This window comes from Solanum verrucosum, unplaced genomic scaffold (assembly GCF_900185275.1).
Source record: "Solanum verrucosum unplaced genomic scaffold, falcon-dt-bn FXZP01000064.1, whole genome shotgun sequence".
NCBI classification, from domain to species: Eukaryota; Viridiplantae; Streptophyta; class Magnoliopsida; order Solanales; family Solanaceae; genus Solanum; species Solanum verrucosum.
Genome location: NW_026020144.1, coordinates 2278835 through 2294737, shown reverse-complemented (window position 1 = coordinate 2294737; position 15903 = coordinate 2278835). Strand labels below are relative to the sequence as shown.

Genomic DNA, 15903 nt, shown 5'->3' with positions numbered 1-15903 from the left:
TTGTAAAATTATACTATATGGATATGAGAGAAACAAGAGAGTACTATGAAACAAATTAATCCTATTTTTCCAACACAAACACTGATATATATTATAATTACTGAATACAAGTTATTAACCTAGAATAAGTTATAACATATTAACTAAGGATAGATTAACAGAGAAAGAAGTAATCATAAGAGGATGAGATACAATACCATAGAAGGGGATGAGATACAATACAATAGCATGAGAAAATGTGGATAGATATTGCAATTACGAACACTTTATGCAAACTATGAAATTGAGTGAACATAATTAAAACAATACTAGCACTTCAGTTAATGGTCCAACTCTTGTTGTTTAATTGTTATTAAGCTTTTCTTATAATAATAAACCCCACAACCACCATCACCATATGTTGCACCATCTTTCAAGCGCGAATAATGAAATCCAAGATGTCTTGTCTTGTTAGTCCGAACATTATAGGAGAACAGTCGAGAAGCTCTAGTTACAAAAATGAGAGAGCTATCATAGCAAGAGATAATAACTGGGAAACATTGAAAGGTAATAAGTCTGTTCCAAACCCCTGGTTGGATCATTACCCATATATCATAATAAAAAAATTTCTCCACTTTTGAGGAGGTGTTCAAGATGGCAATGGAATCATCAAAAAAAACTAAAGGATGTTCACTACTATCTAGATCTGGCCCTTCAATCTCTTCAAACATTTCTCTCCCAAAATTGAATAAAAGAATGGTGCTGATATTGTTATTAATTAGCAGCCAGTAATAATTTCCATTCAAATAAGCAGTACCATATGTGCGTCTCACCTCTTTGTCAAATGGGGGTGGTTTGTCGAAATCTTCAATTTTGAAAACTCTCCATGAGTCCCTACGACACGAATAGACTGCTGCTTCATAGTCAAGAAAGTAAACAACTTTATAATCATTAGTCAAGAGGTCTATTCCCAAACCGAAGTTAGGAGAGTACTCGAATATGGGAGAATCCATTATGGGTGATGGGAAATGGAGTGGTCTCACCTCCCTAGTAGCAGGATTCCACAATGCACAAGAAATGGCACTATTAATTTATCCGTACATTAAGAACAAGCCGTCCACATAACCTATGAGGTATTGCATACCTAGGAACGTTTGGGAATTTTCTTCAGAAATCAAAGTCATGGGACCACAGTAATCATCATCATCATCACCATTATCATAATCATAAATCAAGTGATTTGGTGACCTACAATTCTTCTTCAAGTGTTGTTGAACGAAATCAGGGGTTTTGATAAGGACATACCAATTCTTGCAGACACATTTGAATCGCAACATCGACTTGACAGGACACCTCAACAAAATCTCATTCACTATATCCTCAGGAAAATTAGCTACATAATCATCCATCAAACTATTATTAGGGAAAGCCAAGAAATTGAAAACAACAGAAGCAATTCTGCTTCCTTAAATAAACAAGGAAGAAAGTTCCTCATTCCTATCCTTCAGATCTGTTACAATAGTTAATTTTACTGCCATTAAATTTTTTTCTAAATTTATCTTTAAAGAAAAAGGAAAATACATAAATAGTAGCCATCCCACATTTCATTTTTATGGACCTTTATATTTTAAAAAGTAAATCATTTTATTGACCTCTATATTGTATACTAAAAATAAATGTCCACTTTTTAAAAAACAAAAACAAAGAGTTACTATTATTTTTTCCAAACATGATGGTAGTACATTATTTTCCAGTCCAATTTTGAAGGATATCCCATTCTAATCTTGACAAGTGTTTTATTTATTATAGTCTCTTCACATATTTTGATACTCATTAATTTCCCTACCAACATTTATTTGGTAAGAAAATTTTAAAAATTATGATATCTTAAGTTGTATATTTATATAATTTTTCCATCTTTTTAACGGGTTAAGAGTATTATGTCATAAATTATTTTGTTGTATTGTGTTGTTAATCACAAATCTGATGGTAAAATCACAAAAGAATTGAACATTTTTTCAAGTTATCATTATTTTGGTTATCAAAACATCCAGAAGCTCTATAGTGGCTAGCAAGCAATATGATTTGAAGAACTGGCTGTAACATAGTAGTAGAAGATGAAGAAGAATGACACTAATAAGGAAATTAAACAATGTTGATCGCTTACTAACCTTCTACTCTAATTGTCGACTTCCTGTCATTACTATCAAATTTGTGATTAATAACACAACAAAATAGTTTGTGAAACCACACCACAGTATAAGATTCACATAATATACTCTTAACATGTAAAACAGATTTCAATTTATGCACAAATATACCAGTAGTCAATCAATGGTAAGAGCAAAAATATATGACTTGCACACTACTTGCTAGAAAACACTCCAACAATGAATTAATTCTTTGGTATACATTTCCGAACTCACAACCCACAACGTCTAAATTCTGGATCCACGACTATTTCTTTTGAAATATGTGAAGAGGGAGGCCAAGAAACACAATTGTTGGCAAGAATGGCACTGTGTTACTCGAGTATAGATAATATTGTATAGATAACCAGCAGATCTTGCAGGAAAATGACAGTAATCTGTAGTCCAAATAATCAGATGACTTGCATCTAAGCATTCATCAAGGTCTCCACATTGTCTTTTGAGCACAAAGGATGCCTTCCTTATCTTTGGCGAAAGTCATTCGTATCTCCCAGTGCAAGCTTCTCAATATTTTCTCTAATGGATCAAGTATTTCGACCTTGTCACGTATGATTCCCCAGCCACCAGGCCGTAATATACGGTCCATCTCAACCACAATCACAATGGGATGCTTGCACCTGCAGTGAATGAACAACTTAATTAGCTATGAAGAAAATTTGAAGTCTGGAAATGGAAAGTTTCAAACTTGACAGACCACCTCCAGAGGTCGGAAGAAGATTTTTGGAAGCCACGGTAACCATTGCTGAAAGGGGTATGAGGGACAAGAAGGGAATATAGCCCAAAAAGAGGTGGAAGCTGTTCGTTCATACACACCGACTGGATAGATAATACTCGAAAAGAGACTATGAGTCACCTTTTTAAAGCAATATTCTTTTTTTCAGATAGAAGAATGGCCATAAGTAGACCTGAACTGAACAAGTACGTCCGACTTTTCGTCTTGATTCATAATCAAGAAAGACAGGATCATCCATATATTTTATGAGGGGAAAACTGAAACAAAGGAACAAATAAAGGAGAAAAGGTCATGTAACCTGTTCTTAAGCCTTGAGAAGAGATGATCTGCATGTAGAAGGTCGTATGATCTTGGATAAGTACCAAAAGCCTCACACCAATCGTGGTACACGCCAATAAGTCCTCTTTCAAAGACTACGGGAAGGGTGTTTGGTGCATGTACAGGAATAACATTCATCACCCACACCTTCTGCTGTGCAAGAGCTGCTGCAAATCTGTGTATATTTTTCTCAGTTGTTAGCATCCTTGCTGAGGCACAATATTACAATTAAAAGAGGAGGGAGAGCCAATAACATTTTAATGTTTGAGACTCTTTCATCAGATTAACCAAAGATAGGGGCTTACCCTCCATTGATGGCTTTCATATCCATTACATTCCGAATGTTGGACCAATCAATACCCAAGCCAACTAGATAAGAATGGTCAACAATAGCTTTCCAGTGCTCACTGTCTGCGATCAATTTCTCTCTATTGTTCATCCAGTCGGGATAAGTTTCAAGTCTCTTTGGCCACTCCTCAGGCCATTCGGTTCCTCGTTGTTCTATGGATTCAGGAATTGTGTGCAAGCAAGATTTAATCGGCACATACCTGTTGCGGATAAGGTAATTGGAATTTAACATTTGAGAGGATAAAGAAAGAAGCATGACAATTTTAGAACTAATGTGTCTTTGACTCGTGGTTTATCATAAATCATGCTTGTTCTACCACTTCTGAGAGAGTTGTAGCTTATTTGTGTGATGACATACAAATATACAATGATGGAGTTGTGCACTTATTTTCCCAAGATTACTCGTCCATGTGCAGTAGCGGAAGTATGTGCAAAGGAAATGCAAATTGACTGAAAAGAGCAAAAGAGAGAAAAGTATAACAACACAAGCTTTTCCAACTCACCAGGATGCATCTGGGTTCTCATTTGCTTTGCATAGAGGTGGAACTTTTTTCCTTCTCAATTGGTATATGTCATTTGCTTGTGGTTTTTGGTATAACTTAATCCTGATATCACTGATTTCATCAGTTTTATCAGCGAGGATGTTCCAACAGATTGATGCTGTCAACGTGGACATAGCTGGAGAAGAAGGTTGATGTTATGAGCATGAGTACTTTACAAAAAGGCATTCGTAAATACACGCTGAAAAGAAAATTAAAGCACGCAAAATTGAATATCTTAAAAAGGATGAAATCAAAATGATAGCTCGTCTTTCAAGTTTCACAAAGGAAAAAGACTTGATAACAATGCAAGACAATTTCAAGCTACAAGCCAAAAAATGATCCATCCATCCAAATCGAGAGTTTCTTTAGTGAAAATAACATGAATTCTGTAGCAGATCATTTGGGAGTGTATGAGAATATCAGATAGTCCACATTAGCAAAAACAAGAAGCTTGACATTGAATGAGAAATTAGAAGGGATGATTTCGTTATATCCATGACAGTGGAGGGCAAGTGTCCACTGTGGAATGTTTTTTCTGTAGGAAGATAAGGTCCGCTAAAGGAGTTGTCATCATTCAGGAAAGTATTTATTCATTAGACAAAATAAAATAACGTGCAAAAGTGTAACGAAATAGCTATTTTCATCAAAGAAAGAAGAAAAACAGAAGCCGTTTTCCTTTAACATAAATAAAGGACAAACCTTCTTCAACTTCAATGCTACTGTGCTTTGAAGACAAAATAAAATAACCTCCAGGCCTCAAAATTCTGTTCATCTCCATAAGATGCTTTCCTCCTGAAAGTAAACTTAATTAAATCTCCTGATATCACAGAAAAAGAAACATAAAACAAGAAAAAAAATCTCTAGCAATAACTTAACACTAACCATTAGAATGCCAAGATGCATGGCAATCATTACAGTGAATAGCATCAAAGACACCACTAGGAAAGGGAAGCCTCCGAGTTCCGAATGGGGTAACTACTGCTGGAAAACCACGCTCAAGTGCAACTTGTGCTAGATCCACAAGGTCATCTTTTAAGCCTAGAGTAAGTGTTAACACATCTTTTTCAAGTAGAGAAGCCCCAAAGCTTGAATCTTCACATCCAATATCCAGCACAACACGGATATTCTTCCCCCATTCAATGTCTGGTACCATCTACCAATCTCCAATATCAATTCACACATCAAACACAAGGAGAGACTTTGCAAGTAGCATTCAACTGACAACTAAATAAGTAAATAATCATACTACAGTTAGCAGTATTATTTCAAATCAGCCAGGCATACACCTAGTGTTTGAATCTAGCAACTTCAGTAAGAGAAAGATAATTAACAAGGAGTTAATCAATTCCAAATCAACTACAACCAGAAATCGCACCAGCATTACTGCGTGGTGAAGACAAGTCATCTTTCATCTTCTCTACAAAGGAAAGAGATCATAGTACAAGAGTAAAGCAGCTCAAGATGCTTCTTGTGTCAGGAGAATGCAGAAAATAATAGCCATCTGTTTTTACATTACTGATCAGCTTTGGCAGATTTTCAAGCATGACTGGTTTGAATTAGCTCATGCCAGAGTCTACAATTGAATTAGTGAAATGCTGTAAAAAGGTGGGATGTAGGGGAAAGCAGAAGAAATGGTGGAACTCCATCCCAGCTTGTTTATGATCCACTAAATGGGAAGTGAGAAATGCTAGGTAATTTTTTAAGACAATAGTAACTCTACACAGAGCATTAAGATGGACCGTATATAGTCTTTGTATTTTGATGCAAAGGAAAATATATACATATGATTTATGAAGATTCATAGACAATCGTTAGACCTTTCAGCACTGCAATTGTTAGAGAAACAAACAAAGAGTCAATAAAAGGGACTCACCTCTTCTATGAAATCTAGGTAGTGTTGAATTCCACCTTTGGGTATAGATTGGTTCGTCGGAAAAGTGAGATAATCTCCAGACTCCACCACCCAGCTCCCTTTCTTAACAAATGCCTCTAGTTTCAGGTGTGCCACATTTTTATAAAGTATCTGTAAATATTATGAATTTAATATAAGAAAGAACAGATAAAGCTGAATTTACTGAAGATGAGCTTGACTCCTCATACCTTTGACTTACTCTCAGGCCAGCTTACTGGAGTCTCATAACCACCAGGAGGAAGGGGAACAAGACACATTTGAGGTGCTTTAGGACAACTTCTTTCGTGATGCCGATAATTCTGCAACTTTCCACTGGCACTTTCAAAGTCAATGCAAGGAATGTAATTGTGCTTGCTTCTAGTGCTACATAAATTCCAAGTATAATGTGCTTTTGGATCAAATAATGGTCCTAAATTCTTATCCTTCTTCCCATTATCTTTAGCTTTCTCATCCTCATCCTCCACTTTCTCAGCAGACTCTTGATCCAACTCCTCAGTATTAGCTAATTCACCATTACCTTCATTACCATCTACTGTTCCTTCTCCTTCTCCTTCTTCTTCTTTATTACTTTCTATTTCCTCTTTCTCAGTCTCTTTACCATCCACTCCTTCTCCTTCTTGTTTACTATTATTTTCTGTTTTTTCTTTCTCATTCTCTTTAACTTCAACTACTTTTTTCTCTTCTTCTTGCTTATCATTTCCTATTTTCTCTTCCTCATTCTCCTTCTCCAACACATCAGTTTCAGATCCTTCCAATTCTTGTTCCTTTACCTCATCAGCCTTTTTTGGTAACTTCAGATCCTCACCCTTTCTCTTCCTATCAACTCCACTTTTATCATTCTTATGCCAACCACCAGATTTTGAAGGCAAAGAAGACCTATCAACCCTTTTCTTTTTCTCACCAGAACTTGATCTATGTTTCAATTTCTTATTATGGGGTTGTTCTTTCTTGGTTGAAGGAACCAAAGATGTAACCTTTTTCCTATTTGCAGATGAGATAGGTTCTCTAATATCATCAAAAGTGTCCCTTTGATAGGCTACTGAATAAGAAGAAGGTGAAAACACAGACCAAATGAATACAAAACAAAGACCCAAAATTACTACTGCAGCTAACTTAACACCAAGACCATAAGATTGATATGAACCTTTTACCTTTCTCCCAAATCTTGTTAAAGCTGTGTTGTGCTTCCTCATTTCAAACTCAAACAAAAATCTGAGACATACCCAGAAATCAGAATTCCATAAAAACAAGAAAAGCAACAATCTTTTTTTACCCCAAAACAATAATCTTGGCAGCTCAAGAGAGAATTGACAGTGAAGTGATGTTCTAACTAAAGAAACTTAAGTAAAAGTCAAGATTTATTAGTAGATTTAAAAATTGTTCTCTTTTTGGCTGTCACTATATATATGTATCCACATTGGATTGGTTTTCCATCGGATCCCAGATTGGGGGTAAAACGCTCTCTAACAAAGATGACTTCGTATCCAAGGAGGCTCGAATCCGAGACTTTTTGGTTAAGGATGAAGGAGTATTTACCACTTCATTACAACCCTTGTTGGTGCTGTCACTATATATATATATATATATGAGTTTAATTTTAACATAAAGATTAGATTACCCTAGTTTAGAATGTAATTTCAAAGAGAGAAGGAGCAGACAAGTATTGTTGGAATGTCTGATTCTTCCTTGCGATGAGAGCTTAGTATATCGAACTATCTTTTATCAAGTCTTTTAGTTCAAGCTTATTAGTTTTTGATCCTTGTTTGGATTGACTATTACATAAGTTTGAATATAATTATGTAAGAGATTTACATAATATAAGGAAGTGTCTTTGAAATTTCTTGAGATTTTTATCATCATATTTCCCTAATTCGAGTTTATTATCAAAATGAGTCATATTTTTCAGTCTTTATTCAAGTTTGACCATATTGTACAAATTTGAATCCTATTGAGAGACTTACTGAAAAATTATTGAAAACCAATAAAATCTCTCGTATGTCTTTTATTGGACATCGAAAAATAAAAAATGGTGAATATATATTCAAAATAAAGATGTGTTTATAAAATTTACTTTATTTAAGAGTATCAAATTGTTCATTCCATTTTTATCTATAGATATAATGCGAAAATTTATTCAAACCATGTTCAAAATTTTCATTAAGTGTTACTTTAATCATTTAATATATCTGAAGAGTTTGATAAATGATATTTTGGTAATTATGGCTAACTAAAAAAATAGTTTGGCGAGAGTTACCCATAAAATGAAGTCATTTAAAAACTTTAATCATGTTAATTAGGATAAAAGATATCACTTATTTCAACAATAAACTCGGTGTAACTCCACGAGTGGGTTTGAAGAGTAGTATGTACGTAAACTTTGCCCCGAGGTACGAGGGCCTAATAATATTGCAAGAAAGTTCTTGAGACATAAATAACACACATGGAAACTGATGAGATTCCAGTAAATGAACTTTGTATGTCTCAAACTCTAGCAATACACTGCATTACAATTTACAATCCAAACCAAATTTCTTTCTTGTTGAATTTGCAGCCTATTCCTCTGTATATAGGGCCATACTATCTACCCGAATTCGCGCTCTACGGGACCAGTCTAATCTAAGTTTAAATAGTAATACAAAAATACTAGTATCAGGATATGCTAGAATAGAGAAACTATACATTTAACATGTTGCTATACTTGAGGTAGCTATTGAGAAGTCTTATAAGATAGTCAGAGGGCCTGGAGCAGCTGAGTTGAGGAATTCTGTTCAGCTGAAAAATCTTGTGAAGAATTCATGTTCACCTTTATCCTGAAAAGAGTAAGTTCATAATTACAACCCCATCAGTTCACAATTACATAAACGCGAAAAGCTCTAAGAGGGCTCCAGTCTCTAGGTCTATTGGGGCTTTAAGCGCAATTGAAATGTGGGCTTTAGTAAAAAAAAAAAAAGGTGCAATGTAGATGCCGAACCTGCTGTGCCCCATTGACTTCTAAGGAGAAATATATGTAATTCAAGAAAGTAACAGATTAATTCATAATGTTCTCCTTAGCAACTAGTAATACACTTAATTGCCAATAATATTTCGGTACGCCTTCAGGATAGAACTCATGGTCAATGAGGAGTACGCCTTAGTGCCTTACCTATACCAAACACGCTTAAATGAGACCCAGGGCTTAAACGCGCTTAAATGAGCCTTTGACAACACTAACCCTTTATAAGGACAGAGGCTAATATTGTCAAGTGCAAGTGGGCAACAACACCTTCACAGTCCCACAAAGGGGAGAAAACCTTCGCACATGCTCAGTCACTCTCCTTCCCTCCTATTTTCTTTAGGAGGGGCAGCAATCGATTAAGAATGATCTCTAATAGTACTGAAGAGCACAGAACTAGTTCTTTAGCTAAAAGAGATTTACATGCCAATACTAGACTAAATGGAGTATAAACTGGCACTGCTAGACAGACAATACCTGTTATGAATGTTGACATATTCATCGGTTTCATCCAATATCTCCTCCTGCCGTAAAGAAATGCAAAATGAGAAAGTAATACACAGAGAGGTTTGGCTAGATTCTTAAGAACGATATGGAAGTGCATAACTATGTAACAGAGTAAAAATGTGTTGTACATATTCCTGTCTCTGGGGTGGAGGTGGGGGGGGGGGGGGTCTACAATGAAAACAATACCACAAAAAGGACAAACAGATATTAATGAAAGTCAGAATCTTGTGCACCTGAAGAAGCTCCTCAATGACATCCTCCATAGTAATAACACCAACAACTTCTTGATTGGAAGGGATCTCTGGTATTGGAGTGTTTTCCAAATCCAAAATACAAAATGAGCAACCTTTGTGTCTCTTCTTAAAAGCAGGAGTAGGGGGAGGAGATTTCTTTGGGACTTGGTCGTCATCAGCCTTATGTAATGCAGTCTTAATGTCATGCGAGTTGGCTTTTAGTGTTGTGCTATCAGCATCTGCAATTATCAGTTCATACAACACTTAAAAGTTGGCCAAAATCGTAAATTCATCAATTTAAGAAAACTGACGAGTTTAATCACTAAGGATCTATTTGCTTCATTTTATGAAATAGAGGTAATTACAAGATATGAAGGACTTGGAGAGAGTTGATTAGAAGCCCATTTAGCACAAACTGAATAAAAAGTTAAATTGGACATTGCAGTGCAAAGACGTTTAAGACTCGCAGTAATGATTTAACAGAAAAACTAGGATAAGTAGCTATATGGTAGAACCAAGAGTAGTTCAAGGTTTCAGACCTTTATCATTCACTGGCATATCTTTTGTCTCGTTCAGATCTTTATATACAACAGCAATGTGGCTATGGCCCTTCTGAAATTCATTCAAAATGTCATACAGAGGCATGTTTTCAGAAACCCTGAAAAAATACCAATGCTGCGCAATTAGCTGAAGAAGAAGCATTGCGTGCTAACTATTATCTTATTCAACTGTGTTTTTTTCTTCTACAAATATGTCACTCATATTACAGTTTGTACAAACTAAACTGCAGATCTATGAAAAGGTTGCGGATATCTAGGAACTACTTCATAATAATCGAAATTCAGAACCTTAGAATTCATTATTTGGATAGCTACAGGAAGTTATCTTGTGTAGAGAAAGCACAGAAGGATAATTGGATCAGTCAGAAGGCTATAATAGAAGTCTGATAGCCTTCTATTGTAGATGATAAATAAATTTTGAAATGAAGTTTGACGTGTAAAACCATGACGGATGAACTATATGAGACGAAATCAACTACTTCCCCTACTCTAGTTAGATGCAGGTGAATTGTACAAGTGAAAGGGCCATGGTGGAAGCTAAACCAATTGCTAACCCATGGCACCCTTGGTCAATTAGTTTCAGTAACCTTTAAATTGTTGTGTTTAAAGAAGAGATTAAATAGTTGCATCAGTGAATGGGAGCTGGATTTCTTAAACATTACATGATATTATAGATCATTGCAATTTGCAAGTAAGGCAAAATGGATGCTAACCTGTAAAGTTGTAAGGTTATATAACGAAGAAACCATGGTACAATAGTGAAGTGCAGAAAACTATTACAACCCAGGGAGAACCACACCCCAAAAGCTAGTTATTGAGGTGGGGTAGCCCAAGGCTATATAAACCCCTACAACCCAGGGAGAACCACACCCCTAAAGCTAGTTATTGAGGTAGGGGAGCCCAAGGCTATATAAGCCCTTACAACCTAGGGAGAACCACACCCCAAAAGCTAGTTACTGAGGTGGGGGAGACCAAGGCTATATAAACCCCACCTCAGCACATAGTAGTATCGATGTGGGACTGGACCATAACAAATCAACCATGCTCCGCATCGGTCATCCTTGATAATGGCGCACTAGACAATACTAGCCCCGGGCAAACTTTGCCATACTGGCGTCACCATCCAAGGCATGATGGGCACACAGGGTGGTGGGTGGCAACTCAAGGAAAACCGCACGCCAAAAGCAGATTTTAAGGTGGGAGAGCCCAAGGCCGGCTATATGAACCCCATCTCAGCACATAGTAGTACTGATGTGGGACTGGCCCATCACGAAAACATTGATGCAATTATAATTCAATTGTTTAAATTAGCTTTACTTTCTTTTTCTGAGTATCCCATAACTGTTGCCCTTGAACCAATAAGTTCTGTTTAGGTGAGCTTGCTGGGGCATAGTTAATTGATTGGTTATAAACATAAACATTTAGGAAAGGGAAGAATTGCTGCAGTTATCCTTACCTCGGAATTTTTCTTATCAACATTTTCCTCAGGGGGACTGAATTTTCTTCTGAGTGAACCGCCAAAAGATTTTTAACCTACCCGCAAAATATTTGAAGACAAGTACAGAGAGCATGGAACACAATATCAGTAAGTTACAGATACACATGCTTGCAGAAGTAACACAGCAAAAGAAACAAGAACTCTTGATAAATGATGTTGACAATCAAACTTCAACACAATAAGTGAATCCACAACAAGGTAAAAATTGAGTTCAGCATGGATGAAACATTATTACCAAAATTAGTCCTATAATATTTGTCGACTTTCTGTAGTAAACAGGAACTCTGCTATGCCCCATTGTCATTATAGCATTTAGTGTTTCCCTGCATGAGAGAGAGAGAGAGAGGGAGATAGACGTGTTATAGAACATAAAAAGTTTATGAAAGCTTGAAATCAAATTGAACAGCAACTTATTAACCCACAAGTTAAGTGTTCCGTCCAGATCAAGAGAAAAAGCCTTTGATATTGGAGTCATCGCATCTTTTGCAGTTTTTTCTGTCAACTCCAGTGCTCCAGCAATTATTGTTGTTTCATCATGTGTCAAATCCCCTCCTTTTCCAGCCTGTCATAGCAATAAGAAGCAAACAAGCTGAGGCATACAGAAAAATAAACAGAACGAATTTGGAAACAAGGTTTAGCTATAGCACCTAATCTTGGTGAGATGAACTTGTTTGTGTAAGCGACTGTGTTCATGCATATATACAAATATTGCATGTCTAAAGATATTTTACATGTGCTTAGATTAGCAACGAAATCGAGAACTAGTGAAACATTACCTCATTGCCATGGAAATCCACAAACGTTTTTAGCTCAGCTCTTCGCAGAAGGGCAGCGTGCCCCTTACCTAACATCCAATCCAAGACCTAGAAGCAAAACCAAGGATGAAATTATGATCCCTTTTTCTTTATCAAGCTAATAATAAGATCCTTAACAACAGAAAGTAGCACAGAGAAATTCTCTCAATTTGCTGCATGAGACTTTGGCGTTTTCTTTCAAATACTAAAGATGACTGTCTCTGTATATTAATAAATAAAATGATGCATATTCTACATATCTGATTATTCGCATGATAGTTTCTCACTTATAATAAAAATGAAAAATAAATAGAGTGAGAAAATGGAGTAACTCTGATATTATTACTATAACCAAGTAGATATATATAAATGCAGAATACATTTATATGAACTCCTCCATTCAACTTTATGTTGCATTCTTTCCAGTTTTTCCTAAGCTTACAGAAAGGTAAAGCGCATACAAATTAATCGCCATAGCGTATATGAGTCCAGATCAATCTTATGAGCTGTTAGTGGATTCATTAAGTTTTATTTCTTAAACCCTATCATTTGACTTGCATCGTGACACGGTGGCAACCAAAATTAAAGCTGGTGAAGCATTTCTCTCTCTGGTAGCAAAACATGGAAACTTAACAACTCTAAATAGTAAACTATAGGATGTGATTGTTGTGCTGTATACCTTACTAATTGGATAAGCAATGGGGAAGAATAACCAGAGAAGAAGCTGAACAAAAGGTGCTACAGTAGCTCCAACTGTCAATCCATAGCGAGTACAGATTGCTTGAGGAATTATCTGCAAACATAAAAGCAACAAAGCCTAGTTACAGAACAAGGGACGAGCAAATGCAATAGCTAACAAGCTGAAATATTAAATTGATGAGTAGAATAGACCACCTCTCCGAACATGAGAATCAGTGTCACAGATACCAGTACAGCTGCCCATGAAGGTACAAGCTTGTCCAAGAAAATTGGAAGAGACTACAAAGGAAAAGGAGAAAAGTAATAAATAAGTAAGCACGGGTAATAAAAGGATAACTATTGCCAAATAAGTACTGGTACACAAACCTCCATTGCTAAAGAGTTGCCGATCAAGAGTGTGCAAAGCAAAAGGTGTTGGTTTTTTACGACTGGAAGTATTTTAGCTGTCAAAGAAAGGAAAAAATCTTTAAGAAGCCAATGCAAGCGAACATTCTACAACTCATATTGTGTCACAACACTGCTTCTTTTCTAACTTATCACAGTATAAGCTTTATTACAACATCAGTGATTATTGCTTCAATTGTAGAATCATGATATGAGAACTGACTTAACTTTCTCATTTGTCCATTCCAGGTATGACAAGAATCATGTACCTCTTTCTCTTACTACTTCAACTATTCAATTACCTTGTTCGAGTAAATAATCAATACACCATTTTCTTGCTTTATCTATCCACAATTTGCATTGCAGTTCAACCACTACAAAGCTACCACATCAAGCTTATTGCTAAACAATTTTTTCAGTTTCTAAGGACAAATTCACTCTCTTTTACTTATTCATGATTTGTAACCCCCTTGCATAAATCAAGATTCAACCTTTTTGTTTCTTTCGAAAAATATGTTTTGGGACAGCCAATTCTAAACATTCATTTACCTATATGAACAATTTTAAAGTAAAAACCTGACTAGAACATAGAATTAGCAAGAGGAAATATAACTCCAAGAATTGATCATATAGTAAAGTTTACAACTTTACACCAAGCTACAAAGGTAGCAGGTAGACATTAGTCAATCAAAACTACTCATCAACATTAGCGAACACAGGATTTTCACCAAGGGGTTCATCATCTACAATAGACACATAAAAAGAATTTTTTGCCCTTGTATATACCATATGAATTTTTCACAACCTCTAATTAACTCTCAAGAATAAAGGATAAGACATCAAACTTCCATGAAACACAAGCAGATAACTAAAAACCCAAATCAGCAAACTTTAACACTTTCTAAAAAAACCCCAAAACAGCAATCTTTAACACTTTCTAATAAACCCCAAAGCAGCAATCTTTAGCACTTCCAAATAAAACCCAAATCAGCAAACTTTAGCACTTCCTAATAAACCCCAAATCAGCAATCTTTAACATATTCTTCATAATAAAACTTACAGGCATGAATACGATCTTGTGGACGACCAGATTTGCTGAGAACTTCAAGGTCGACAAGTCCAAGAGACATAAGACCAAGTGTAAGACCAGCCATCAAACCAGCAAACAACACCAATCCTATAACTACCAAAATAAACACAAAAAATTCTGTTCCACAACACGGCACATCTGCCATTTTTTTTTTTTCCCAAGTTCAAAGAAAGTTTGAGAACTTGGAAAAAGATTTGATTTTTTTTGGAATTTTAAACTTAGATTTATGTTTTATCAAGAACCCAAAATCATTCAAGCTACCTAACTTACAAAATTATTTATAGTGATTTTTTTTTTCATTCAAGAACTTTTTGTCTTTTTCTCTCCCCCATATCTCTTTAAAATCAATTTATTTAGCATAGGTGCATGCCCAATGTGATGAAAAACAATTATTCCCAGAATATTATTGGGATTGGCTAATTAAATGAGTAGTTCCTTTGTTTCTTCCGACTGCTAAAAAGCTTTTTTGTTTGTTTATTAAAGTAACGGTAGAATTATCAGTTACTCTGTCCACCGATACATGACATACTTGAAGTTTATTGAAAACATAATTCTAAATAAAAGCACTAAGACATGATATACTTGCGGCTTATACAAGATATGGTCCTAGATAAGAGTATATTGAGATTTCGAATTAAGATAGAAGATTAGTAAATAATTGAGTATGATTTAAATTTTTTTATCAATGTTATTATTGGTATTTTCTTCATATCGTATTCTTTCAATTTTACATTTGTTTATTTTTTTTGCTTCGGTTATCATATTTGTTATTGTTACTATTTGTTTCTACAATACTTTCTATTTAAGCCAATGATCTATTGTAAATAGTCGTTTTATCTTCATAAAGTAAAGGTATTGATCGGTTCCCACATGTAAGATTATATTGGTTATGTTGTTGTTTTGATTTGAACTTGAAACATCATAATTATAATCTCACTTCTTTGATCACTAAATACAAGTCCATAAATGAAATTCTTTCAACGTCTATTAGAATTCTCGTGTTCAAATTCACCTTTCGAGTCCTAAAAAGAAAATAGTCGAGTAAGTAAATATGAAAAACATGATGAGATAGTAGGATCCATCTATTTTTATTGAAAACGTCTA

General features: G+C 35.3%; 2 protein-coding genes and 1 pseudogene across 2 annotated transcripts; all 3 read right to left on the bottom strand.

Annotated features, from left to right (window-relative positions):
- Nucleotides 1-320: 320 nt before the first annotated feature.
- LOC125827855 (F-box/WD-40 repeat-containing protein 1-like) lies at nucleotides 321-1388 on the bottom strand (annotated as a pseudogene).
- An 874-nt stretch (nucleotides 1389-2262) lies between these two features.
- On the bottom strand, nucleotides 2263-7428 carry LOC125827575 (probable methyltransferase PMT28). The gene is made up of 8 exons (XM_049506873.1): nucleotides 6231-7428; nucleotides 6004-6153; nucleotides 5013-5283; nucleotides 4830-4922; nucleotides 4092-4266; nucleotides 3546-3788; nucleotides 3221-3415; nucleotides 2263-2806 (listed from the first exon to the last, which is right to left on the bottom strand). The coding sequence occupies exons 1-8, from the start codon at nucleotides 7233-7235 to the stop codon at nucleotides 2608-2610; spliced, it is 2331 nt and encodes a 776-aa protein (XP_049362830.1). The 5' UTR covers nucleotides 7236-7428; the 3' UTR covers nucleotides 2263-2607.
- Nucleotides 7429-8485: 1057 nt separating this feature from the next.
- On the bottom strand, nucleotides 8486-15169 carry LOC125827629 (DUF21 domain-containing protein At1g47330). The gene is made up of 12 exons (XM_049506936.1): nucleotides 14770-15169; nucleotides 13692-13768; nucleotides 13521-13604; nucleotides 13306-13419; nucleotides 12609-12695; nucleotides 12255-12394; nucleotides 12068-12155; nucleotides 11791-11867; nucleotides 10314-10432; nucleotides 9775-10013; nucleotides 9512-9558; nucleotides 8486-8852 (listed from the first exon to the last, which is right to left on the bottom strand). The coding sequence occupies exons 1-12, from the start codon at nucleotides 14942-14944 to the stop codon at nucleotides 8774-8776; spliced, it is 1326 nt and encodes a 441-aa protein (XP_049362893.1). The 5' UTR covers nucleotides 14945-15169; the 3' UTR covers nucleotides 8486-8773.
- Nucleotides 15170-15903: the final 734 nt, after the last annotated feature.

What these genes read in the sequence shown, in the direction of transcription:
- LOC125827575 (XM_049506873.1), bottom strand. Translation starts at nt 7,235, where the DNA reads ATGAGGAAGCACAACACAGCTTTAACAAGATTTGGGAGAAAGGTAAAA. An exon ending in ACCTAGATTTCATAGAAGAG is followed by an intron (nt 5,284 to 6,003) that starts GTGAGTCCCTTT and finishes GGAGATTGGTAG; the next exon opens with ATGGTACCAGACATTGAATG. An exon ending in ATGAAAGCCATCAATGGAGG is followed by an intron (nt 3,416 to 3,545) that starts GTAAGCCCCTAT and finishes AAATATACACAG; the next exon opens with ATTTGCAGCAGCTCTTGCAC.
- LOC125827629 (XM_049506936.1), bottom strand. Translation starts at nt 14,944, where the DNA reads ATGGCAGATGTGCCGTGTTGTGGAACAGAATTTTTTGTGTTTATTTTG. An exon ending in ACAAGATCGTATTCATGCCT is followed by an intron (nt 13,769 to 14,769) that starts GTAAGTTTTATT and finishes TTTCTTTGACAG; the next exon opens with CTAAAATACTTCCAGTCGTA. An exon ending in TATGTCAACATTCATAACAG is followed by an intron (nt 8,853 to 9,511) that starts GTATTGTCTGTC and finishes TACTCTTTTCAG; the next exon opens with GATAAAGGTGAACATGAATT.